Genomic DNA, 26,709 nt, shown 5'->3' with positions numbered 1-26,709 from the left:
ATTTTGCATTCTTTTATTTTACAGGTTTGGCTCATTTTATTATTTAACTGTATAATCATCATAATCAGAATGAATAAATAATATGCACAGCTTTTAGAAATGACCTTTATTTAATAGGTTAAATGTCAATATAATATCATATCAAGTGTAGTCGATATCCATATGTATTCCATATGTTGGTATACCTACGGAATATTAAATACTTATTGAGTTACCTACAAGGTTTTTAAAAATCCTTGTAAGAAATTGTTATACCATGCATATATGTTAAAACGATTCTCAATTTAGTTAGAGAAACGAATATATGAAGGGTCTCGCAGTGGAAGTCTTTTGTTGATCGGACGGGCTATGGCGCGTAAATTCAAGCGAGGATCTACTAAATCAGTATTAGTTATGTGAAGTTGGCTCTACTGTACTACAACTTAAAGTGTCAATAGTGATATTGAATACAACGTGTTGTGTGTCGACGATTGGATTAACAAAAAAAAAACGTAAGTGATCTCAATTAAATTCAATTATGTTTATTTAATTTTTTTTTGTAAAATTTCCTTTAATGTTTCTGCTATTCACAATTTTATTTTATTTATTTATATTTTTTTTTTATCAAATGTATAGTAAACAAAAATAAACACTTAGCATAATTTATTTTGACACCTAACCTAAGAATTTTGTATTTGAAAAAAAATTAAAAAAAAAATTTAATATTTGTTTAAAAGGGGACATACGTTAGTACTAACATTGACAACAGTGGTTCCTGGTGAATTTCCTTCCAAATTAAAAGCGCATACAGACATTTATTATATTATTTTTTGTTGAATAAAAATATGTATGTATATTCGGACAAGAGCCATTTGCCGCAACAGCACGGGCGAGGTGTATGGGTCTTCGATTCAATTTAGATCGTCTTCACCACCACCTAGCGCCGCGAAATGGAGAGTGGCTGACCCTTGTCGTTAATAGGCGGCTATTGGCCAGCACCAAATTGACAAGGGCCACTCGACAGCTTGACTAATAGATCCACCAGGAATCACCACGCATTAAAAAAAACTTAACTAATATTATTTCCTAAATTTAAAATGTTTGTTAAAACCTCCAACCTTTTATTAACGTCACTTTTCCCATTTATTTTAGATTATGTCCTTTGGTAGGCAAATTAATTGATAAGGAGGAAAAAGATAAATACAACTTACATAGTCCTTCATGAATGGAACCGGGGTTGAACAACCGGACGGCCAGGAGAGAACGCAGCAGCACACAGCGGAATCACTGGGTGATCCTCGAGGTATACCAGATTTTCTTCCATAATTTGTGTTGATCGAATCGGCCTGCATGCGGTGGTGTTGCCGCTGATGGGCGATGTTGAGTTTCCAAACAACAAAAGATGAAATAACCATGCGGTCGTCCACTCGAAACTTGTATCAGCAGGTACTCCACGTGAATATTTATCGTTTTTATTTTAATTTGTTTTTGTTTTATTGTTCCTATTTAATCATTCGTTGTCGATTCATTAACTATAACACGATGTTGGTCCAGTTTTAATTTATGTTCGATTTTATTTTATTTGTTTAATGATCGTCGTCGATTGGTTAATTTTAATCCACCACGAATGAATATATTCCGAGCTCTTAACTTGCTCGATGCAAAGGTTGAAGTAAAGTATTTTTTTTCATCAAGAAACCATCAGGTCATTTGTTGACTCATTGTTTTTTTGTTTTATTAGTGCCTGGTGCCGCCGTGATCCAATCACGACCTTTCGCGCCGTGTTTACCGCCTGCGATGCTGCGTGCGATTCTCTGTTTGTGCGTCGTGTGCCTGGCTATCCGGGTATCCACTTTCGGCCATTTTTTTATTTTTATGATTGTAATGAAAAAAAATTGTATTTTAATTTTAAATAAATTTTAAATATTTTACTGACATTTTGTTTTTTTTTTTGTTTTTTTTTTTTTGTAAATTTTTTGTAAATTTTTTCTTTTTTTTTGTTCGGTGGGTATAATGTAGCCTAAGCCGAACTCCATGTGTGAAACCAAAATATGAGTATCGTCTCATCCACCCCCACTGGCTAAAATGCTACGGCATTTCCTCTACTCTTTCATTATAGGGCTTAACGCTTCAATGTGGGCTTTATATCGCGTACGAGTTGTCTACGCACTCGAGCTCACATGAGATTGGTGACGTGGTAAAGGGACATTATTATGTTTCTGATGGCTTTGGGGACGGAAATTCGTCTTAGGCGATGTTTCCCCACGAGTTTCACCAGGAGGTCAGATTTGAGGGCATATCCTGTGACATCTTCCCCAGATTCAATTCTGGAGAGGATGAGTCTATGCTCTTCATCTTCCTCCTGATGTTTTCGCAGAGAGGCACGGCTTTGGGGACGGAAATTTTCTTAGGCGATGCTTCCCCACGAGTTCCACCAGGACGTCAGATTTGAGGGCATAACCTATGACATCCTCTCCAGATTCAATTCTGGAGAGGATGAGTCTATGCTTTTCATCTTCTTCCTGATGTTTTCGCAGAGAGGCAAGGCTTTGGGGCACTTCGTCCAAAAGGTGAAATTTAGCGTCATCAGAAGGTGATAGGGTTTCTAAAGGTTTTTTTTTTTGTTTTTGGAGGTTTTGTAATGACCCTGAGCGTGGGGCGATTGGAGAATATTTCGGCTTAGACTACATAACCACTCACCCATATTTATTAATTGGTTCTCCATGGCCTGAAGACGGTGTTGGTTGTCAGCATGTCAGCACTAAGTTCGGTTTGGGTTCTTATAGGGTTAAACACACGTGATGGAGGAGATTGATGTGTCGAAGTTGGTGGGGCTGTTGACGTTGAGGCTGTGGTAGCTGTTGTTGATGTCGATGTTGAAGACGCCGTCGTGAAATCGAGCCATGGAAGTTGGTTGACTACTGTAGTTGGCGTCGGTGCGATGGGTACTGGCGGGTGTGAATATGCGTCCGCTCCTGGTGTCCGGCATGTTAGACTCCGCGATTGTTCAACGATTGTATATGTAAGTGTTATAGAAAACAGAAAAGGATTTGTAGAATTAAGCTTAATTAAAGTTAAAAGTAATTGAAGAAAATTTTAATTTTATAAGATTATACAATTAATACGTTGTTCATTTTCAAGTTGTCTTAGATAACGACGATTGAAAATTACGCCATTTACCATACGCTATGCTACCATAAAACGATTCTCAATTTAGTTAGAGAAACGAATATATGAAGGGTCTCGCAGTGGAAGTCTTTTGTTGATCGGACGGGCTATGGCGCGTAAATTCAAGCGAGGATCTACTAAATCAGTATTAGTTATGTGAAGTTGGCTCTACTGTACTACAACTTAAAGTGTCAATAGTGATATTGAATACAACGTGTTGTGTGTCGACGATTGGATTAACAAAAAAAAAACGTAAGTGATCTCAATTAAATTCAATTATGTTTATTTAATTTTTTTTTGTAAAATTTCCTTTAATGTTTCTGCTATTCACAATTTTATTTTATTTATTTATATTTTTTTTTTATCAAATGTATAGTAAACAAAAATAAACACTTAGCATAATTTATTTTGACACCTAACCTAAGAATTTTGTATTTGAAAAAAAATTAAAAAAAAAATTTAATATTTGTTTAAAAGGGGACATACGTTAGTACTAACATTGACAACAGTGGTTCCTGGTGAATTTCCTTCCAAATTAAAAGCGCATACAGACATTTATTATATTATTTTTTGTTGAATAAAAATATGTATGTATATTCGGACAAGAGCCATTTGCCGCAACAGCACGGGCGAGGTGTATGGGTCTTCGATTCAATTTAGATCGTCTTCACCACCACCTAGCGCCGCGAAATGGAGAGTGGCTGACCCTTGTCGTTAATAGGCGGCTATTGGCCAGCACCAAATTGACAAGGGCCACTCGACAGCTTGACTAATAGATCCACCAGGAATCACCACGCATTAAAAAAAACTTAACTAATATTATTTCCTAAATTTAAAATGTTTGTTAAAACCTCCAACCTTTTATTAACGTCACTTTTCCCATTTATTTTAGATTATGTCCTTTGGTAGGCAAATTAATTGATAAGGAGGAAAAAGATAAATACAACTTACATAGTCCTTCATGAATGGAACCGGGGTTGAACAACCGGACGGCCAGGAGAGAACGCAGCAGCACACAGCGGAATCACTGGGTGATCCTCGAGGTATACCAGATTTTCTTCCATAATTTGTGTTGATCGAATCGGCCTGCATGCGGTGGTGTTGCCGCTGATGGGCGATGTTGAGTTTCCAAACAACAAAAGATGAAATAACCATGCGGTCGTCCACTCGAAACTTGTATCAGCAGGTACTCCACGTGAATATTTATCGTTTTTATTTTAATTTGTTTTTGTTTTATTGTTCCTATTTAATCATTCGTTGTCGATTCATTAACTATAACACGATGTTGGTCCAGTTTTAATTTATGTTCGATTTTATTTTATTTGTTTAATGATCGTCGTCGATTGGTTAATTTTAATCCACCACGAATGAATATATTCCGAGCTCTTAACTTGCTCGATGCAAAGGTTGAAGTAAAGTATTTTTTTTCATCAAGAAACCATCAGGTCATTTGTTGACTCATTGTTTTTTTGTTTTATTAGTGCCTGGTGCCGCCGTGATCCAATCACGACCTTTCGCGCCGTGTTTACCGCCTGCGATGCTGCGTGCGATTCTCTGTTTGTGCGTCGTGTGCCTGGCTATCCGGGTATCCACTTTCGGCCATTTTTTTATTTTTATGATTGTAATGAAAAAAAATTGTATTTTAATTTTAAATAAATTTTAAATATTTTACTGACATTTTGTTTTTTTTTTTGTTTTTTTTTTTTGTAAATTTTTTGTAAATTTTTTCTTTTTTTTTGTTCGGTGGGTATAATGTAGCCTAAGCCGAACTCCATGTGTGAAACCAAAATATGAGTATCGTCTCAATGTAATATGCAAGGTATACTAAGTTTATTATACCATGCATATATGTAATATGCAAGGTATACTAAGTTTAGTCCCAAGTTTGTAACGCTTAAAAATATTGATGCTACGAACAAAATTTTGGAATAGGTGTTCATAAAATCACCTAATTAGTCCACTTCCGGTTGTCCGTCCGTCCGTCTGTGGACACGATTACTCAAAAACGAAAAAAGATATCAAGCTGAAATTTTTACAGCGTACTCAGGACGTAAAAAGTGAGGTCGAGTTCGTAAATAAGCATCATAGGTCAATGTAAACCGTTAGAGATAAAACAAAAGTTTAAATGTAAAAAATGTTCCTTATCAAAAATTAAACAACTTTTGTTTGAAACATTTTTTCGTAAACATCACCGTTCACAAGTGAGGGCGCCAATTAAGCGGAAATTTTATAATATGTACTATACTTGATTATCAGTTATGTATGAGTCACATGTTTGTATGTGTTATGTGATAAAGAAATCAACACTGACTATGCATGGTATTTCAACAATTAACTCAGTCAATTGTTTGTTTTCACTTGTTTGTGTTAGAGTTGTGTAATCTTTCTTTACTTACATTGCGTTATCATCGTAATCAAAAACGATTGCGTAATCATCACTGTCTATACATATTATTTCAACAATTAACTCAGTCAATACAATATTATACAAAAAAGATAGAAAATCTACAATAAAGACTATTACCATTTTTGGTCTAAAGTGTACGGTTATGGAGATATAGCGCAAAACGGTTTTCCTTAAATTGGGGGTACTTCCCCCGCCTATTTTTGTAAAGACTTTTGTGCATTTGCATTTAGTGCGTAATACTGAACCAAAAAAATTCCCTGTTGTCTGAAGTATAACTCTTTTTACACTTTTTAATAACTGTGTAATGTATGTAAAAACTATGTGCATCATACACCCAATAATTGAGTAATAAATCTGTTTTTATTTAAAATTAATTGATTATCACTTCTATCACAACGTTTTGCTGTAGTGCGTCGTGACAAACAAATCCCTTTTATATTGTTTTTTTTATTCATACACATATAAATCATATAACTTAATAAGTAATTTTAATTTACGAGTATTGATTGAAACCTGTTGTAAACTCTGATAACATCGAGGTTTCATTAACTCTTTAACCTAAATTTCAGTTCCTCTTAAACGGTACAATGTCTCCTAATTTCCGGAAGGGAGTTAAAATCCTAGTAAATGACAACTACCGGTGAAAAGATTTTAACTATTTTACGCATAATATCTAAGTTTAAAAATTAATATTTGAATAAATAGTCTTAAAATATCCATGTTACCATCTTATGTAAAGGTCATAACAATAGCAAAGGACCTTTAAAGTCCCCATCTTTATGTAATGTTCTATCAAACCAAAGTTGCATTGCGAAAGAGAAATATACTGGGTATTTTATCCTAGCACGTTCATTGGGAGTATCCACATTTACCTATAAAATTTCAATGTAGCTGAAACAATATTCTTATTGGATGGGATCCATTTAAATACACTTTTTTATTTGGTGGGAGAATATTTTTTGTTACGGAACCCTAAGCTCACATTTGAAACATATCTAAGAACACTTTCCATTAAATTATCTTTTTCCTTAAAGCCTTTTCCAAACTGAGCCGATTTGGAAGATCATCGCCAATTTTTAGATTTTTCGGGTACGTAAGCCTAAATTCACACTAGAAACATGGCTAAGAACACTCTCCATTAACACACACACACATACACACACATAGCGGTCAAACTTATAACAGCCCGTTTTTTTAGTCCGGGGTTAAAAATAAAAAAAAGTGTCGTTTTGAATAGTGAACAAATGTTAAAACAATAAATAATTAATAATATTTTCCTATATTTGTTCTTTTGTTTCTATGGCGTTAAAAAAACTGATTATGAATAAAATAAATACGATAAAAACGATATACTTGGCCAGACCCACTTAATTTTAGAAACTCAAACCGTTGTTATTTAAGATACGATATTAGTGGCATTTTGGCGTTAAAATTTTAATTAAAAGTCTTAAAGGGATCTTACCTTCAACAGAACATTTAACCGGAAATAAAATTTTTAAATCGATGTATACGATTTAAGAGAATTTAAAAAATTTCATTCTTAATAACTTATGTAATATTTTTAGTCGTGTATTTAGAAAGAGGGCAGGGAATGTATGTAATAATTATACTTAATATTAGGTACACTACAAAAGACAATAATCTGATTTATTAATAGATTATTTAATTTAAATACTAATTATTAAGTATCGTAAATCGTAATTGTTTCATATATTAATGCATTCTTACTTTCATTTTTTAATAATACCAACCCTAGTAACCTAGAGAATTTCAAAAGCCAATTCTATACTACTTAAGGATGTATGAGCATGACAACAATGTTTGATTTAAAGGCTCAAAATTTGTTTGTAGGTAGTCTTTTACTCAAAGAATATGTGGTTAAAATTTCAACTTAGGTAACCGTGCGAATTTTTAAGAAAAAAGTCATTAAAAATCGATATAAAATACATTGGCTCTTATGGAGGAATCTGAAAAAACGACATATTTTGGAAGTTTTTGATAATTTTCATTTGGAATGAATGAAAACAAATTTAAAAAAAACTTTTTAATAGAAAGTAAACATATTAGCAATGAATTAGAAAAGAAAAAAACTAAGTGTTACCGTCCATATAGGGGATGTAAGAGCAGGGTAGATTAAGGGTTGAAATTATTTTTATCTTATTTTCAACTTTGATGATGAATTTTGTTATAACTTCATGAATGTAGACGAAAAATAAGAATAAAATTTTTCGATATGTGCCTTGGTTTTCGAAATATCGGAAGCTAAATAATTAAACAAAATTTTCAATTTTCGATATTTTGAAAATTAAGCCAGATATCGAAAAATTTTATTCTTACTTTTCGTCTTATATCGTCAAGTAATAATGTAAATTTATCATCAAAATTGAAAATATCTATTTTTAAATTTTTGCCCCCACTAGCTCATACATCCTTAAGTTTAATGAAATAAGTCCCATAACCATAAGAACGGAACTCCAACACGTCTTTACTAATTCTTATAGGCGCTTTACTTACGGTTAGTACCAACATCTAAAATTTCCTTGAAAATGGAATCATTTCATCACTTTTTTACCAGCAAAAATCATGTTTAATAATCAGTTTATGGGACTAATTTAAGCGCTTGTAATTATGATTTCTTCAAGAGCTCAATTTTGTGACTTTAGAAAACAGACTTTTTAAAAAAGGCATAATTGATTACATAAGAAAATTATTAACAAATATTAAAACAATCACTGAGGTACCCCGGTATCGTTCCTGGCATATCACACAATAGACGTTGAAACGAAGGAATAAAGTTCGAAAAATTTGAGCAGTAAGTCGGATTTGCATGCGGTTTTTTGACATTCGATTCGTTAGAACGTCAATAAATTTTGTGACCTAATTCGTTCCTGGTATATCTCACAATAGACATTGAAACGAAGCCGAAGGAATAAAGTTTGAGCAGTAAGTCGGATTTGCATGCGGTTTTGGACATTCGATTCGTTAGAACGTCAGTAAATTTTGTGACCTAATTTGATTTATAAGAAATTAAAAATATGCAATTAGAATAATTAATATGCATTTTAAATTCAACGTAAATATTAAATTCTGAATTCGGTTCATAGAGATGAAAATGTTTTCAAACTTGTTACTCTGAAGTTTTTAGGGTCGCTTAACACGAATATCTTGACAGAATTGTTGTCTTGACAAAAGTTTACACGAACATAGTCTTAAACTTTTCATTTCTGAAGTGCAGAGTGATAAATTATTTAAACAAAAATATGATAATGACGAGTAAATTCTTTTTTTGAAATTTTTTATACAAAAATTACAAACGAGGCTGTATAAAAATATACGAACAAAGACTTTTCATTTTAAAAATATACAATCAAAAAATTTTTAAACATCAATGTTCAAGTTACATGATTGTTTATCTCGAAAATTTTAAATCTTATGCTTGTAAGACCTTTTTTAATTTTTTTTGTAGGGTATCTCAAGAAAAGAATTTGTTTAACATTATCATAACCTTCTCTTATTCGAAAAATTTTCCAATTCCTTTTTAACGTGTTATATTAAAGCTCTTTCCAAGCCTTTTAGGAAGCCTTTCCAAGCAATATATGATAAAGGTTAGATTTTTTTTAAATTCTCAATCAAAAAAATCATATGAAAAGGTTTGTAATATCAGGTTAAATAAAAGGATCAATAAAACTAAATCATTTAATATTATAATAATACGATTTTATTTAAAAATAAATAAAAAATTGTGATTATAGTTTAATAAAATCTACAATATTAATAAATAATATAATTTTTGCAATGTCAAACTTAACTAGAGGTAAATTGTATGTGTTTTCCAACAATTGGTAAATGTTGATTTCTTGCAAATGGAGCAGAAGCCAAAGCATCAAAAGGTGCTACAACAATTGGTCCAAAATTAGAAACTTTTGGTACACCATATTCTGTAGATGGTTTTGGCACTGGTTGAATAAGTTTTGGCACACCATATTCTGTAGACGGCTTTGGTACTGGTTGGATAAGTTTTGGTGCACTATATGCTGGTATTCCAATGGCAGGTTGATTATGAATCGTATATGAATATCCAAATTTTTGTGGTCGTTGAATTTCGTTGTTTTCAATAACATTTTCTCTTGGCACTCCATATTCGTAGCTTGGTTTGGGTACATTAACAGGTTTTACAAATACAGGTTTTTCAGGAGCAACGAATGAGTATCCAAATTGCCGAAGAGGTGCTGGTTTAATAATTGGTTGGTATACATTATGGGGTTTTGGAACACCATATTCATAATTTGGTACCTCGAAAACTTTTTGAGGTGCTGGTTGAATAGGTGCAGTGAAAGAATATCCAAAGTTTCGTACAGGTAAAGGTACGATATTTTGATGTGACGTATATTGTGGTATTTGTTTTGGAACAAAAGATACAGTTGCATTTTCTTTAGGTACTCCATATTCATAATCAGGTTTTGGAATATATTCAAAGTTTGGTTTGTGTACTAGTTTTGGAAGAGAAGGAGTTCCATAAACAGCGTACCCATAACCAAATTGTTGTGGAACTGGTTGAACTTGTGGAGGATATCCATAGTAATAGCTTGTTGGTTGTTGAACTTTATTGAAGAAAAGCTGAGAATGTGGTTGATTTGAGTAGACATTATATCCAAAAGGTACAGCTACATTTGGCCTGTGAACTGCATATATTTCTTTTGTTACCACTGGTACTGAAGGTTTGGGTTGTTCAATGTTGATTGTAAATTTCACAGGCTCATCAACATGTTTTTCCTCGTGGTGCACTACGGGTTTTTCTGTAGTTACATGTTTTTCTGGTTTATTATAAACAATAACCGGCTGTTTTTGTGTTACAATGATTTTTTTAACTTTGTCTTCGTCACAAGGAATGTTCGATATATGTTTTACTTCAACTGCTTCATGATTTTTATGTGTTTCGATAATTGTGGCTGGTTTATTTGATAAAGATGTAATTAAGACTGGTTTATGAATCACTAATGCACGATGTGGTTGCTCTGGTTTTTTGAAATTTGTTATAAGAAAAGCTCCATTTCGATTGATCACATGATTTTGTTGATGGTGATGATGTTCTGGTCTATGAATTAGTATTGAACTTTTCACAATAGAATCGTAATTGGCTGCTGGATATAATGCCAAAACTGTTGATGATACCAACATCAATCCTAAAAGTATAAACTGAAAAAAAAAAGAGTTTTATAAGTTATATTTTTTTAAATCTAATTTTTTTGTGTGTTTTGCATAACAAAAATTTTACACCTCATTTTATAAGGGTAGCGCATAATTATCTTTCTAGTTTTTTGAGTACCTTTTTTATTTTTATTTATCATTTGAAATGATTAATTGAAAAAAGCACAGGACACAATTAATTTTATAATAATGTCTAATTTTTATCTAAGTAATAGAGAATTAATATTCCAATTTTTACCTGCATTGTTGGTGGTGTGTTACAATTTTTATTAAAACTTGATTTCACAATGCTAATAATTGTATAACGCACGTCTAATTTATATTATTTCTATTGATCGAAAAGAATTTATTGAAATTTGATTGGTTTTATTGATAAGGGTGAAATTTAAATTAATGAATACGACAAACGTCGTTAGGGTTCTGTTGCAAGACATTTTTGAAAAATGCTTTACATTATTGTAATAAGTGCCCTTTACCCGACTGAGCAACACAAAGGAGTGGTAATGAGTTTATCAGTCTATATATGAGTGTTCGCTCCTATATGGATGGCACACTAGAGACCAAATGCCTCGGCCGATTTTGATGATTCTGACGTCAATCGATTTTTTTTAACCTTGCGAGTACTACTGAAGATATGGCAATAATGAATATTCAATATGGCGACCACCAGACGCCATATTTTGAAAAAGTATGCATGTATGTTTCTATGTGGCACTCTAGAAACCAAACGCGTGGGCCGATTTTGATGATTTTTACGTCAGTCGATTTGTCTCAACTTTGCGAGTGCTATTGAAGATATGGCAACAATGAAAATTCTGTAAAAAAGAAAAAAAAGAAAGTCGGCGAACTATACCAAGTGGGGTATCCTTGAATAGCTATTAAAAACGCAAGATATTAAAAGGACAAATCGATTAACATAATAATCATTAAAATCCGTTCATGCATCTGGTCTCAAATGCGTATGTTTGGTCTTAAAAGACCAAACATATACATGTAGGCTGAAAATGAAAGTCGAAAAAACTGAAAAGAAAAAAAGTCCAGCAGTTTACATAGCGACTTTAACAGTCGGGACCCATTAAAATCTACACCGGCTCAAATCTTCCCAATAATGGGTCCTGGCTGTTAAAGTCGCTATGTAAACTGCTTACTATTAAATTCAAAATACAGAAATTTTGATTGCTTAAAACACGAGATAATTATGCCTACATTCACAATTTTGACCAATTTTCATCAAAATTAAAATCTCGAAAACGATAATTAATTTTTTTTTAATTTTATCCTAAAAACATTCGTTTTAATTCTCCTACTTTTTCTGAACTGTGTCGAGAGACTTTTTTAATATCGTAAAAAATATCTGGGAGGACAGTGAGTTTTACATGCTTTGAATGGGGAAATCGCAAACTTTACGGCTGATTATTTCGCGATCTACACGAGCAAAATATCTGCAACTTCGGAGTCTGTGAAAAAAATAGGCCAAATCTGTCGACAAGTTCATTCACTTCTTCCAGTGACTTTTCTCCTAGTCTTGTTTTGATATTCCAATGAGATAATATTTATGAGAGATGAATTTCAAGGTTTGTGACACTAAAACTCTGACTTGCTTATATTTTTAAATAAAATAAATATTTTAATTTCGAATTTGTTCCACTAACTAGATTACAAAAATTCGTTATATTTATGTAAATAAAAAAATAATAATTAATTATTTAATTTTCTAAATTTTTTACTTGTCTAAATTTATATATGTACTGAACCCTCGTACCTTAAATTTTAAAGTTGTATGTACACATAATCACAACTTAATTAATTATCAATAATGTAAATCTTTAATTTTTGAAAATATTAGAAATTTTGCCTCTAATCCATAATTACCTTAACTGAAGTTCTTTTAGTTAAAGAGAAGGTTCAGAAAGTGGTGAAACTAATATTAAAGAATGTGAACGAAGTTAATTTTAAATAATACAACTGTTGGTTTTGTACAAATAATTAAATTTCAAATTAAAATGTCCTTTTAAATACCAAAAGCAGCTTGGGTATCTTTTAAGGGTGTATGAGCATGACAATAATGTTTGATTTAAAGGCTCAATTTTTTTTTTATAGACACACTTTTACTCAAAGAATATGTGGTTAAAATTTCAGCATAGTTTCAGCAATATTCATGCAAATTTTTAAGAAAAAAGTCATGGAAAATCGATATAAAATACATTGGCTCTTATGGAGGAAGCTCAAAAAAACGACATATTTTGGAAGTTTTTGATAATTTTCACTTGGAATGAATAAAAACAAATTTAAAAAAAAAAAACTTTTTAATAGAAAGTAAACTTTTAAGCAATGGCAAAGAAAAGAAAAAAACCAAGTGTCTCCGTCCATATGAGGGATGTAAGAGCAGGGTAGATTTAGGGTTGAAATTATTTTTATCGTATTGTCAACTTTGATGATGAATTTTGGTATAACTTCATGAATGTAGACGAAAATTAAGAATAAAATGTTTCCATAATTTATCATCAAAATTGAAAATGTCCGATCTAGTCCGATCGGTTGTGAAAGGCCAATTTCTTAACTAGAAAAAAGTACAACGATACTGTCTAGAGATTAGGTGTTGTAGAAAAGTAGGTCTAATAGTATTTATAAATTTGATTTTTTAATACTTACTTCTCTATTTTTCATATAAAAAATTCCAGAACATTTATTACCCCAACCCCAAAATTATCTGGATCAATTTTGAACAACAAGATTTTTAAGGAACAAGTTGGAAACGGGTTCAATATTAACTTTTAAATTAATTAAGTGGGTTAGAAATTAGTTGGATCTAGTAACTCTTTCTTGTGACTTTTTCTAATGAAACCTATAAAAAAATCCTATTTACCTGTAAAAATCTGTTTACCTGCAGAAAATAGTATTAGGAGAGATAAAATCTGTACCAAGATGGCTCATTACCAACATACAATTGAAGCACAAGTGATACAAATTCTGCGAATATAGTGGATAACTTGGTCGCCTTAGGTACTGGAGCTATTATTTTAACCAAGTTAAATGTAATTAATTTTTATGTGCAATTTATCAATTTAAGTTGTAAGAAATACAATTAAATTAATTTATTTAAAAATAAAATTTATAATTCATTTGGTATCTAATATAATTTATATAATTTAATTAAATATCTTTTTTCATTTTGACATAATAAAAACATTATTAGGAAAAATTGATGGGTTTCTGACTTCTGTTCTGTTTCTGTTTTACAACATTTTTAAAATCGCACACTTCTCTGTCCCAGTCTGTTTATACGAATGATTTTTAAAACAGTTTCCAGCTAATTTTTTGATTACCTCTTGGGTATTCTTATTTTCAAGGAGAATGAAAAATTGTGTTTAATTTTTAACATACTTCAAAAAAGGAGAAGGTTCTCAATTTAACTTTTTTTTAATGTTTGTTACCTCAGAACTTTCGATTGGGTGAACCGATTTGGATGATTTTTTTTTTATTTGATAGCTGGTGCTTCCCGTGTGGTCCAATTTGGTCCAGTTTTAACAATGGCAACCATGAGAAAATCATATAAGTCTTAAATTTGGAGTATGTGCGCGACAAATGGACGAATAACTCAATATCACGCCAACCGAGTTCGATGATTCTTTTTTTATTGACAGATTAGAGCGCACCTCAAATTCACTAAAAATCATAAAATAAAAATACTTTGACAAAAACAAACTTTTAACAAAAAAAAAACCGACTTCAAAAAAAACTATTCCAAAACAAATTAATAGGCACAAGAAGTAAAAAACTTGTGTCAGCCAAGAAAACAACTGTAACAACTTTTTTACTTCTTAGTGCATATTAATTGGTTTTGGAATAATTTTTTTTTTGTCGGAAGTTTTTTTAATATTTTCTGAGGCCGCCTTCTAAATCAAACGAGGACCAACTTTGATTTTTTTAATAGAACCTCATGATAAATATTTACATACTTTTTAATAGATTCTGGTTCTTTGTCACAAAAAATGCAACTTTAGTCCGAAATTTTTTTTTTTTTTTATACTTTAATTTTTGACACTTGATTTCAACTATTTTCTAGTTTAAAAGTTTCCGACAATGTTATTAATTTTATTAAATATTAAATCATTATTTATGTAATTTCACTTGTAACATATGACGATGACGTTCTAGCCCGCGAGCTGGTAGACATTTTTGGGTAGGCGTTTCAGGCATTCTGAAAATTCGCCAGATAACTCTCCTATTATATCTTAATACAAAAATACAGACCTGTCTGGAGAATAGCGGTACGAGCAGTGCTGGATTTACACTAGGGGCAGTCGGGGCTAGTGCCCAGGGCGGCAAATTTTCTAGGGCGGCAAAATTTTGAAAGTGAGAAAACATTTTCTATACAATATATAATTAACTAATTCTTTTAAATAAAGATTTTATCTTTCAACAAATATATTTATGCATTATGTATCAAATTAAAATTTTGTATATTATAATATATTAAATTTAAGTGAAAACTATTAAAATAAAATTAATTTATTTCCATAAAGGTTTGAACAAATAAAATTTGATACTTTTTTTTTCTGAAATTGATAAATTAATATAGTTTTTTTTGAAGAATTAAAAAAATTTTTTTTTCTCATGTTTATTGAGAACTCTAGACATAAAGCTGAAGATTTGCTAGTTGCTGTATTATGTGTTCTTCAGTTTCTTGATCTTGATCTCTCAGATTGTCGAAGTCAGTCATATGATAACGCGAATAATGTATCAGGGATTTATTCGGGCTTACAGGCAAGAATTCATGAAATTATATCTTGCAGAACATGCTTCTTGTGCTGCTCATTCTATGAATTTAGTTGGAGTTGAATGCGCCCCAGTTGCAGTAGAATGCGCCCCAGAAGCTGCGTCATTCTTTCATACAGTACAAACTTTATACAACTTTTTTACTGCATCGACGCATCGCTGGGAAGTCTTACAGTCTCATACTGAAAAAAGAATTGCGTTAAAAACTTTATCTGCAACCAGATGGTCAGCTCGTTATGAACCGGTTCTTTTTTCTGCAATTAATTAGTTATTCTAATTCTTAAAAAATAAGATATCAAAACTATTAAAATAAAATTTCAGTCATAGGGCGGCATTTTCTTCAGTGCCCCAGGGCGGCAGAAATTTAAATCCGGCCCTGGGTACGAGATGGCGTTCTTAAGAAACCCTATATTATCAATCATATAAGATTTTTTAAAAGATGCTTCCAAAACTACTTTTCTTATAATTTTTTGATCACCTGCCAAGTAGAAAATCCCACCAAATGACAAAATGACTTGTCTTTTTTAAAATATTTTTTTTTAATAGATACTAACTAAATAATAATATGCTATACAAATTTCAACTTGCCTTAAACATATATTTTTTGTATTTATTTGCAAAGTACTTTTGCATGAATCTTGCAGGGTTAAAATCCCTCGCAAATGGCCTGGCTTGTTTATTTTCTTCATTTATGAATATTTAAGTTTACTTTAAGTTAGCCTCAAAGATATTTTTGGTAGCAAAAGTTTCGTAATATGTATAGGGGTTCTAAAGAAACCGCTATCCTCCAGCCAGGTCTGCATTTTTCTATTAGTATATCATGGGAGAGGTAGGTATCTGATGAATTTTCAGAATGCCTCATTTCCTACCCAAAAATATATACCAACTTTTCTACTATTTTTGCTAAGCCACTGTTTACAAAAAATAAAACGAGAGATGGCGCAAAGGTCATCCGTCGAAAATACTTTACTAGTGTATTACATTTGAAACTATTTTCGTTTTGTCATGACGTTGATATTTTTTTGTTTATCACAATTAAACTAATTAAAAAAGCCATCAAGGCTATGAATCTAAGAGATCCGACCAATATTTTCCGAAATAGTTGTATTCATTGATAAATAATTACCTATGCATAATTATCTTTGCTTATGGTAAATATTGTCGCCCTATTAGCTCAAGTTGGTTAAGGCGTAACCAATTCCGTACGCGGTATGCTAAGGGTAGCGAGTTCGATTCCCGCCGTCGCAACAAAATTAATTTAATTAATAGTTGTGATGGGCTGATGTAGTGCATGGTATAAGCATGAAGGAGGTGCACTCAGCCTCTGAAATTAAGGAGCTGATAAATGAAATTATCAGCGGAAAGGTGGTAAAACACATATATGGTATCACAATGGGCTCTATAGCCTAATTGTGTCCTTCGTGGACAGCCAATATAACCTAACCTAACCTAACCATGGTAAATATATCTACTTCATTAATAATATGCGGGAAATATTATCCTCTTTTAAGCCGATCTCCTCCTCTTCCAGTTTATAAAAATACCTAAAAATTAGCCAAATTTTGGGTATTTAAAAAAAAAATCAAATTTATGTTCTTGGAATCTTTTTTCTTTTCAGAGATCTATTTATTCTATAAATAATTCTTTTTTCGAGATGAATATAATAATTTCGGATTCGGAAATTAAATAAACTAAAATATTTTACAGCAATTTTTTATCTTATTTTTTTATTTGAACTAGATCACATATAATTTTTTAAATACACACAAATATTTATTTATTCTCAACAAAATATATAAAAATATGAAAAATCATCTAAGCGTGACCTTAATTATTATACAAAAAACAGTTTTCAGTGATTTTATTTAAAGTTAACTTTTTTGATAATAATTCAACAATAACAACGACAACAATGGATAAAGAATTAATAATTTATGGTGGTGATTTAAAAATACCGCCATGCGAAAGAAACTTTTCACAATATGTGTTAGATAAAATGAGAGAAAATTCAAACAAAATTGCGCAGGTTCGTTTGAATTTATTTAAATAAAAATTTGTCATCGAAAATACAATTTAAATAAATTTATTAAATAGATACAATATTGAACGTGATTTCAGAACGGCTGGAAATTTGAGAGGCCCTTTCCAGGGCGCATTTAACTTTTGTTCAACAAAACTTTTCATCGCCAAGGACTCTTTTTCATTGGATGATAGAGCAATATCCAAATAATTTCGTCTAAATGAATATTCGACAATTTTATGTACACACTTAAAAATTTCCCAGGCCCCGTAAAAGGAGAATCCAAAACTATGGAAATTTTCGTAAAAAAAAATTCACAGTCATCCACAGTCTCTCAAATTTTCAGCCGTTCTTATTTCATGTGATTAAGCACGTGACGTCAATATTAATTCTTTATTTCATAATTATTTTAAGATTGATCCAGTAAATAAAATAACTCAAACGTTTGGTGAAATGAGGCTGAATTCAATTCGTTGTGCATTAAAGATGAAACAAGATGGGTTAAAACGTGGCGATATGATAATTATTTGTGGGCGCAATCATTTGGATTTAGTCGCCCCATTATTGGGTGCCATGTATCTGGGTGTAACAATTAATCCATTACATCCAGATTATTCAAGAAGTAAGTTCGAAGCTCCCATAAAAATTGAAATATATCGTGATACACTTACTGGTTGCGTGATAGCCGTTTTCGGCACCTGTCGCAAAAATATTTATAGCACAAAATTGCATCTTTGAAATTTTTCACAGTTGTTTATTACGTTGTAAAAACATCGTATCAAAAAGCCAATCTTTCAGGAGCGGGCCTAACCACCCTTTTTTGAGGAACAGTTAGGGGTTTTAATTAGTATTTTACAAATTACAAAAAAACTATGCCTCAAATTAAAAAAAGTTCAACTAAAAGTTCTAGCTGATTTAATTGTGCACATTTGTTTTTCGAGTTTCAAAATGGAACGAGATATGCCAATTTTAAAATGGTGCATTTTTTGCTCATTCAATCAAATAAAAAAGGATCAATTTTATAACCCGTTAGAAATAGAACAAAAGTTTATATGTAAAAGTTATTTCTTATATAAAAATAAAAAACTTGTTGGAAATATTTGAAATATTTGTTCCACGCTTTTCCAAAACATCCACGCTTACTTGTGGAGACGACTAGAAAATACTTTCAAAAATTTTGCCAATTAAGGAATTTTCGAAAGTATTTTCTGAATTTTTTTTCGAATATGTTTTTCAAGATTACTTGTTGAATGTTATCTGCAATTTAGTTGTTGTTGTTGAAGTTACCTACAGATTTTCAACTGATATCTTTTATAGTTTTGTAGAAAATGAACACAAAAGTTTTGTACTAATATGCGCCTTCACGGGTAAACAGCGATGTTTAAGAGCAAATGCTTCAAACGAAAGTTGTTTAGTTTTTTATAAGAAAGAACTTTTACATTTAAACTTTTTATGTTTTTTTGTAATTTGTAAAAAACTGATTAAAATTCCCAACTACCTCCCAAAAAAGAGGGTTATGTCCACTTCTGAGAGGTCCTACAACCTAATAAACATCTTGGGAAATTTTTAAAGATGCTACATTTTTTTCCTTTTAGATATTTAGTATATAATTTATTGCTATATCATTTTATTAAATTATTAGTTCACACAATTATTTCATCATTCATGTAATAATGTTGCCTATATCAAACAGAACATATAATTATTAAAATCTTTATTTAAAAATATAAGCAATACCTAATCTTATTTTAACGACACAAATATCGTGTACTAGCGTCGCTGAATTCAGTTTTGCACGCAACCAATAAATAAATGAGAGAAAGTGTAAAGATGTAAAACAACTGAAACTTTTATCGGAGGAGTTTTATCGCTACTGTCGTATTAGTTTGGACTAATTGGTAGTTTAGAGAAGTTAATCCATGTTTAAATTTCAAAAACACAAAATGAAATTGAACTTAAATTTTTTAAACAATACAAATTTTTAGATGAAATTTTACGAATGATAAAATTAACTGAACCAAAAATAATATTCTGTGATCAAGAATCGACAAATTTAATGACAGAACTCATCACTGAAGCAAAATTACAAAGTAAAATTGTAACATTTGAAACGGATTTTAAAGCATATTTAAAGCCACATAAGTCAACTGAAGAGGATAACTTTGGAACTGAAATTGTTGATGTAAACAATGATATATTGTATATTGTATGCACCAGTGGTACAACAGGACCTATAAAAGGCGTTACCATAACCCATAGTGCATTTTACATTGCAGTGCAAACTTTGGGAGTCGGGTAATAAAAAATTATTCAATTGATCAGGCGGTACGAATTAACTTCAAGCGTGGGAGCTATAAACGTAAAGAATCAAAAAAAATTCAACTGGTTTTGAACATTGTCTGCTCTTTCTGGTTGTACTCTGTTTTCGTAGCCCTTAAATTTCTCTAAATGAAGCCTTGGAGTCATTTCTTACCGTTGGAACACTTCCCTTCAAAACTGTATGACACAGCATCCTACAATCTCCATTTTCTTGACAATAGATTAAAAAAAATTTTTTACAGAACTGTTTCAGATAGTGACACCCAACTGTTATATTACTCTCCATTATCCTGGATTTCAGCTTTGATGTTAATAAACACTACAATCTGGGAAGGAGTTTCACGAATGGTGTGTGAATATGAACCGAAACGAAATTTGGAAATTATTCTGGAATATAATGTAAGATTTCTTTTATTTTAAATTACTCTTAGAGGAAAATCTCGGAATAGCACTCCAAATATTTGACTGAATACTGACATGAATTTGTAAAAAGTAGAATTATAAGGATAATACTAATTGGTCTGTACTAGTGTACTGGGATGGTGGTTTATGGCACAGCTCAAAAAGACGAATATTTTTCTAGTTATCCAAGCTCACTATTGACAATTTCTTAAAAAAAATCAGTATATCAGATCCACTTTTTGGTTAAAAAAATCCCTTGTTAGCTGTATTAACTTCGTTCCTACATGCACATTTATTTTTTTTAATAAATTACACTTTCCGCGGAGATCTCTTATCCCCGGAATTAGGAATTGAACTATTTATAATTTTAATATAATGACGTTTGCCGTGGAAATGTTCATACATTTAAAATTACTTAAACAACCTAATTGAAAATATTGACACTTTCCGTGTAGATCTTTAATCACCCATAGTACGAAACTTCTATTGACATATGTAAGACATTTTTTATATATTTTATATTAGCTGTGAACAACCCGCTTTGCTGGGCAATATCACCACTTTCATCCTTTCCCCCCAAGCCAGGTTGAAATCGCTATATCTCGATAAATTTTTAACCAAAAATATTTTTCAGTATACCATTTAAAAGGAAATTTAATCGACTTTCTTTTGTCTGCTGCAGTCTCTATACCTACCTCTGGCCAAGAAAAAAAAGATACTGGCGAATAAAAAAAAATCCACAAAAAATCGAAATTTTGTCACGTTTTTCCAGTTTGTTTCAACTGTTTTGGCCGAAATTTTTTTTTAATATTTAAAAAAAATACTAATCCGGTGTAAAATTTAATTCTCTACAAATAATTTTACAAAAAATTTCTTGAAAATTTGCTTACTTTAGGAGATTTTCGGAAGAAACCAAAAGCGGAGCTTTTACACCCCTATCTTCAATTTCCATCCGCTCATTTAATAGCACTCCATGGTTTTTTCTGCTTTAATAACCCATTGAGCGGTTCCTGCAATAAAAACTCGTGGGCACCTTAGTTCCTTATTGCCCTGTTTTTTAATACCTAATCGATAGACTAATGTGTTTCCCTATAAACTTTTAATCAAATACTCGAACGGATTCTTGCTTCAAACATATGTTTACACATGTTTAAACGTGTGATTGATGGTGCTTTTGACCTGGAAGGATTGTTTTTTTATCAAAAACTGAAAGCCGGATCAAGATTTTTATAGGACGGATAGTTTCGGAGATAAGAGCTTTTGAGAGTTTGCCTACTTTTTCAAGTTACACGATTTTACGCAAAATTTTATCATACATTCGGTTGCGTTCGGTTGTAATAACTCAAGTTTTCATAGAGATATTTGAAAAATTTTGTTTTACTTTTTCAATAGCTTAGGAGCCATGGCCGTATAAACAATTAATTTGTTTATACCAAATCCCCCCCCCCCCACTCTGAGCGATGAGAAAATTCGGATTCAGCGGGTCAAAATACGTCGAAATACACTCCTTGTTCGACAGGACCTGTAAATGCATACGAAATCCACTCAGCGCCTACACTATAAACAAATAATCAATATGGCGGTGACTGGATAATGTGCGAGAGAAATTGCCGAGAGTAAGAGAATGTCCCCACCCTACTCCTACCTGCGCAAGAGCATACCTTGTCTATTTCTACTATGTTCAATACGATGTATAATTATTTTATTTAAATAATTATTATTAATTGCCCCATCTCATACTTACCGACTCATACTATACCGAACACGTATGCACCAACATATGCTGTTTGTGCATGTGTTCAAGAAATGGCCCCTGAATTGCAAACAACACGTCAAAAAAATAATAATTTGACAATATTTGATAAAAATTATAAAAATGCTAATTTTTCCAGATCTCATGGTTATTTGTTACCCCAATAAAAGCTATTGAAATGGTGAATCATCCATTATTCAAACAAAATGTATCGAAAATATCGAAAAATTTAAAATACTTTTGGTTTGGCGGTAGTCCATCAACCGAAAAGCATGTGAAGGAATACCATCAAATATTTCCCAATACATTTATTTACAATGGCTACGGTAGCACAGAAACGATCGGCATTCAAGCACTATTTATGAGAAATAAACACGAAAGTATGCTGAAAAGGAAAATAATGTCACCTGGTCAACCGATTAGCGGACTTTATTGGAAAGTAAGTAAATATTCCATTCTATATAATTTTATGCCACGAATGGATTGCAAACTCAACTATTTTACATCCCCGTTAGTTGTTTTACAAAACAGTTCTATTACGCAAAAAATAATTGCTGAACTTGAACACTCAAAACTACATAAATGTTTCGCATTTATCAATGCAGCGTGTCAACGATTAGAGGTTATGTAACACATTAAAAAAGATATGAGGCATTTCCGGTTGTCCGTTTATCTGTCTGTTTTTCCGTCTGCCTGTGCGTCTGTGATAACTCAAAAACGGAAAGTGATATAAAGCTTAAAAAACGTGCTTAGGACTGAAAAAGCGAGGTCGAACTCGTAAATGAAACATTTTTCCGTCACTGTTTACCCTTGAAGGAGCAAATTATGTAACATGTATTATATCAGTTCTGTGTGGCTTCTTTCTTTCTTTACTTACATGACGTAAAAAAAAAAACGATTCCGTAATCTACACTGTCCATACATGGTATTCGCTCCGTGCGTGAGTTTCGTTTCCATGGTAACGATACACTACTCTAATTATAGAATTGTATGGATGCATATATAATTGTATGGATTGCATTTAAGACTTACATTTAAAATTTAATATTCTTGTTTCACAAATTTAAATAAATAATTATGATAATTTACATTTGAAAAATAATATTTGTTCAATTTGATTTCTTATTTTCACAATTTTTAATGCATTAAGTTTAATTAATTCGTTTTTTTCAATAATTTTAATTTTACATTTCTATTACATTAACATGTAAAGAATTGCAAATTAGTTATAACAGCCCCCTTTAACTCCAAAATTTTTCACTTAAAGCGCTGGCATCGATTTTATTGTCCCTACCATGACTACGCACACAACGAATTGCAACAATTAGCTCAGTCAATTATTTGTTTTCCTTTTTTTTTTCATTTCATCATAGTCCTGCAATAAGCGCTTATTGTGGTTGCAGATGAGCCATTCTGCATTACGACTTAACTTGGGTAGCAGTTTTGTTAAATTTAGTGTAATGTCCATCCAGCTGAACGTTGTTCAACTGTTATGCATAACGGAACTGTTTAGTACAATAACTAACGGTTTTCAAAACAATACAAATTTAATACGGCGTTTGGTATGGTTAGCTCTATACTATGTGCCGTGTTGAACATTTCGTGGGAAAAATAAAGTTTTCAAATTTATAAAACTGCTAATATCGCATGAAAATGCAAATATCATTTTTTTGTCCAGATTATAGATTTAGAAACTGGGAAAGCTGTTGGTCGGAATACGGAAGGAGAGTTTTGTGTAAAAGGTCCAACATTAACTAAAGGGTATTATAAAGATCCGGAAGCAACTTCCATGGCAATTGATCAAGAGGGCTGGTACCATACTGGAGATATTGTTACGGTGGATGATGAGAATTGTTTATTTGTTGTGGGTCGATCCAAGGATATATTCAAATACAAAGGATGGCAGGTGAATAATCCCAAAATATTGAACCGATTTCCAACATTAAAATTATATCTTTCAGGTTTCACCAAGCGAATTAGAAGAGGTTTTACGAACACATCCTGCTGTTCAGGCTGCTTGTGTGATGGGTAAACCTCATGAAACTGATGGTGAACTACCGCTTGCGTTTATTGTGAAAAAAGAATCAGCGAAAAATATAACCGAAGATGAAATTATTGAATTTGTTGACAGTAAGTATTTTGAATTGACATTAAATTAGTAAAATGATTTTAAAAATTTAGTTTGGGAAATTACCTGATTTTTATTATTAAAACAATGGAAATAATTCGAAATTAATAAAATCATTGAAGTACCTGAAATTTTTAAGAGTTTCTAACAGCGAATTTCTTCTATTCATCTCTCACTTAACGTTTTTTCGGTTTTTTAGTAAGACCATAAAACTGAAAAACTCGATTTTATCCAAAATTGATCAAGAGGAAGGGCAAATAAGAAATTTTGTATCGTACTACCCTTCCTGCTCTGTACGTATGGAAAAGTAAGGAGCGAAGCCAAAAGAAGCAAGTTATTATTAGTAATACTTAGTCCGAAAAATGAGTATGGACTTTGAATCTGAATGCCACTTAATTATAACATTTTTTTTTTTTGACTCTTTGATAATGTTTTTCAGGTCAAGTTGCTGATTGTCAAAAGCTACGTGGTGGAGTAATTTTCTTGGATGCGTTGCCGGTAACACCTACAGGAAAAATACGAAAATTGATCTTAAAACAATTACTAAAATAATTCTTTCTAAGTAAGTTTGTAATTAAAACTGTAAATAAAGAAAAATAAAATTTTTTTTTTTTTAAATCTTAATTGCGGTCCCAAAATTATCATATAAGCCATAAATGAGTGCTGTATGATTCCTCGAGTAGATTGTCTTTGGTGTTTTAAAAAAACAAAACAAAATGGCGGATATTCGGAGCGAAATAGTAGTACGTTAATTAAAAAAATTTGACAAAACCCATCGAGTATCAATTAAAATAAAGGAAATTAAAAGTATATATGTTATATGTTTAAATTTAATTAGGAATAATGAATAGGCTTAAAAGATTTAATATAGTATAATAAGAGGGTTTTCTTTAGTGCTGGCATACAAAAATGTCTAAAATAAAAACATACATTTTAACAGCCGGGGCTCACTCAAATTTTCCCAATAATTGCCCCCCACTGTTAAAGTCGCTATGTATATTACGGGACTTATCACTTCCTTTTCAGATTTTATTTAACACAGTCGGGTTTGTTTGAAAAAACTTAAATTTTTTTTAACTTTCAAAATTTTTTATCTTATTTAAGTCAACAAATTTTCTAAAATAAGCATGCAAAACCACTCAAACTATTTAAGCACAATATTAGGACTTAAATAAAGTACATTATAAAAGTATTTTGTTTAATTTCATATATGGTGGTAAAGGCATTGGTTTTATTGTCGATTTCTCTTTTGAAAAAGGAGATGGATTTCTGGATCTGGATTTCTGGATCTTCAACTAAATCATTTTTATTTGCGGCGTTTCATTCAAAATTTGAATACCACTTGAGATTTTCTGACCTTAGGGTGTTGTTCTTTCTACTCGCATGGTGTCGAATACATCCAGATGTAAGCTCAGCGTGTGATCTTGACATATTTTCTACAAAACATTGCGGCAGCGTTCTCTATATCAAGAAACCGAGAAAGTCTGTTTTTTTTTCTTAGTATCCAACGAACAGGCGCCATTTTTATCTGTCAAAGATATCAATTTACATTCATTAAATTTCTCAATACAACGTTATCTGCACATACGGATTTTTTTAAACTATTCCATGGATGTTTTTCTAATTGAAGATAACAAATACATCGTTGAATATTTTTAATGTTTTTATAGCACTAAATAGCGTCAGCAAAAAAATATGCAAAAAAGTTGCACGCCCAAGCGTACGCTAATTTTTGTGTAGTCAATATGCGCAGATTTCAATTTGTTCCAAAGCTGCATTCCAATTTTCTCTTGCAGAGAAAGAAGTATAAGGGAAAGGTTCCAATATATTTCCACACAAGTTTTGTACCGACTTCAACATATGATGGGGCTCCAAAAAGGCCATAACTTTCTCCTCAGTTACTGGGTGAGAAAACGTGGTCTATAAGATTTGAACATAGTCGAAATAATAAGCGAGTAATTTGAGCACATTAATTTTCGCCTTCGGACCATCACAAGTCAGGATGACCGTTTTTGCCCTTGTATCGTGAAGGGTTGCAACACTTGAACTTCCAAATTTGTTTTTAACGTAACATTAAACTAAAAAGTAAGCCACTAGAATTTTTCAACCGATATTTATACAGACAACCATAAAAATCACAGCTTCAAGAATCAAATTTTATTTCAGCTAAATCTTGCGTCGCACTGTCCACCACGGGTTGGAGTGTTTGAGCCAAAGTGTCTTGTGGAAAATCGTAGGGTGAAACTGTGATTTTCTTGACCATCAATAAAACATTTCCTTAAAATATTTTTTAAATAAGTAAACAAACTAAACAAGAGACAATTTAAAAAATCTCTTGTATTTACTGAAAAAAATTTGCAAATCATATGATAATAAATCAAGAATGAACGAATTAAAAATAAAATATACCATTTGTAGAAAAATTTATATTCATTATAAAAAAAAAAATTCAAGTATGGTTTACTATGTCCATGTCCATTGTTTCATTTAGATTTGGTATCGTTCCTCCATCGTTATGTTGCTTGAGTACTCTTCTTTACTACACT

General features: G+C 31.5%; 1 protein-coding gene and 2 long non-coding RNA genes across 3 annotated transcripts; all 3 read left to right on the top strand.

The window, feature by feature from the left end:
* The first annotated feature begins 424 nt into the window (after positions 1–424).
* On the top strand, positions 425–1,841 carry LOC123305895. Its single transcript, XR_006536870.1, has 3 exons — positions 425–491; positions 1,132–1,425; positions 1,721–1,841. It is a non-coding gene; the product is annotated as an uncharacterized LOC123305895 (long non-coding RNA).
* A 1,491-nt stretch (positions 1,842–3,332) lies between these two features.
* On the top strand, positions 3,333–4,749 carry LOC123305894. The gene is made up of 3 exons (XR_006536869.1): positions 3,333–3,399; positions 4,040–4,333; positions 4,629–4,749. It is a non-coding gene; the product is annotated as an uncharacterized LOC123305894 (long non-coding RNA).
* Positions 4,750–17,453: 12,704 nt separating this feature from the next.
* Positions 17,454–24,721, top strand: LOC123305879 (4-coumarate--CoA ligase 1-like). Its single transcript, XM_044887718.1, has 8 exons — positions 17,454–17,567; positions 17,976–18,183; positions 19,547–19,856; positions 20,123–20,279; positions 22,175–22,474; positions 23,714–23,941; positions 23,997–24,165; positions 24,603–24,721. Exons 1-8 carry the CDS (start codon positions 17,454–17,456, stop codon positions 24,713–24,715), a joined length of 1,599 nt encoding a protein of 532 aa, XP_044743653.1. The 3' UTR covers positions 24,716–24,721.
* Positions 24,722–26,709: the final 1,988 nt, after the last annotated feature.

Source organism: Chrysoperla carnea, chromosome 1, assembly GCF_905475395.1.
Source record: "Chrysoperla carnea chromosome 1, inChrCarn1.1, whole genome shotgun sequence".
Taxonomy (NCBI): domain Eukaryota; kingdom Metazoa; phylum Arthropoda; class Insecta; order Neuroptera; family Chrysopidae; genus Chrysoperla; species Chrysoperla carnea.
Note: the sequence above shows the minus strand (reverse complement) of the source record. Positions and strands in the feature narration are given on the sequence as shown.

What these genes read in the sequence shown, in the direction of transcription:
- LOC123305879 (XM_044887718.1), top strand. Translation starts at nt 17,454, where the DNA reads ATGGATAAAGAATTAATAATTTATGGTGGTGATTTAAAAATACCGCCA. An exon ending in TTAGCGGACTTTATTGGAAA is followed by an intron (nt 22,475 to 23,713) that starts GTAAGTAAATAT and finishes TTTTTTGTCCAG; the next exon opens with ATTATAGATTTAGAAACTGG. An exon ending in AATTATTGAATTTGTTGACA is followed by an intron (nt 24,166 to 24,602) that starts GTAAGTATTTTG and finishes AATGTTTTTCAG; the next exon opens with GTCAAGTTGCTGATTGTCAA.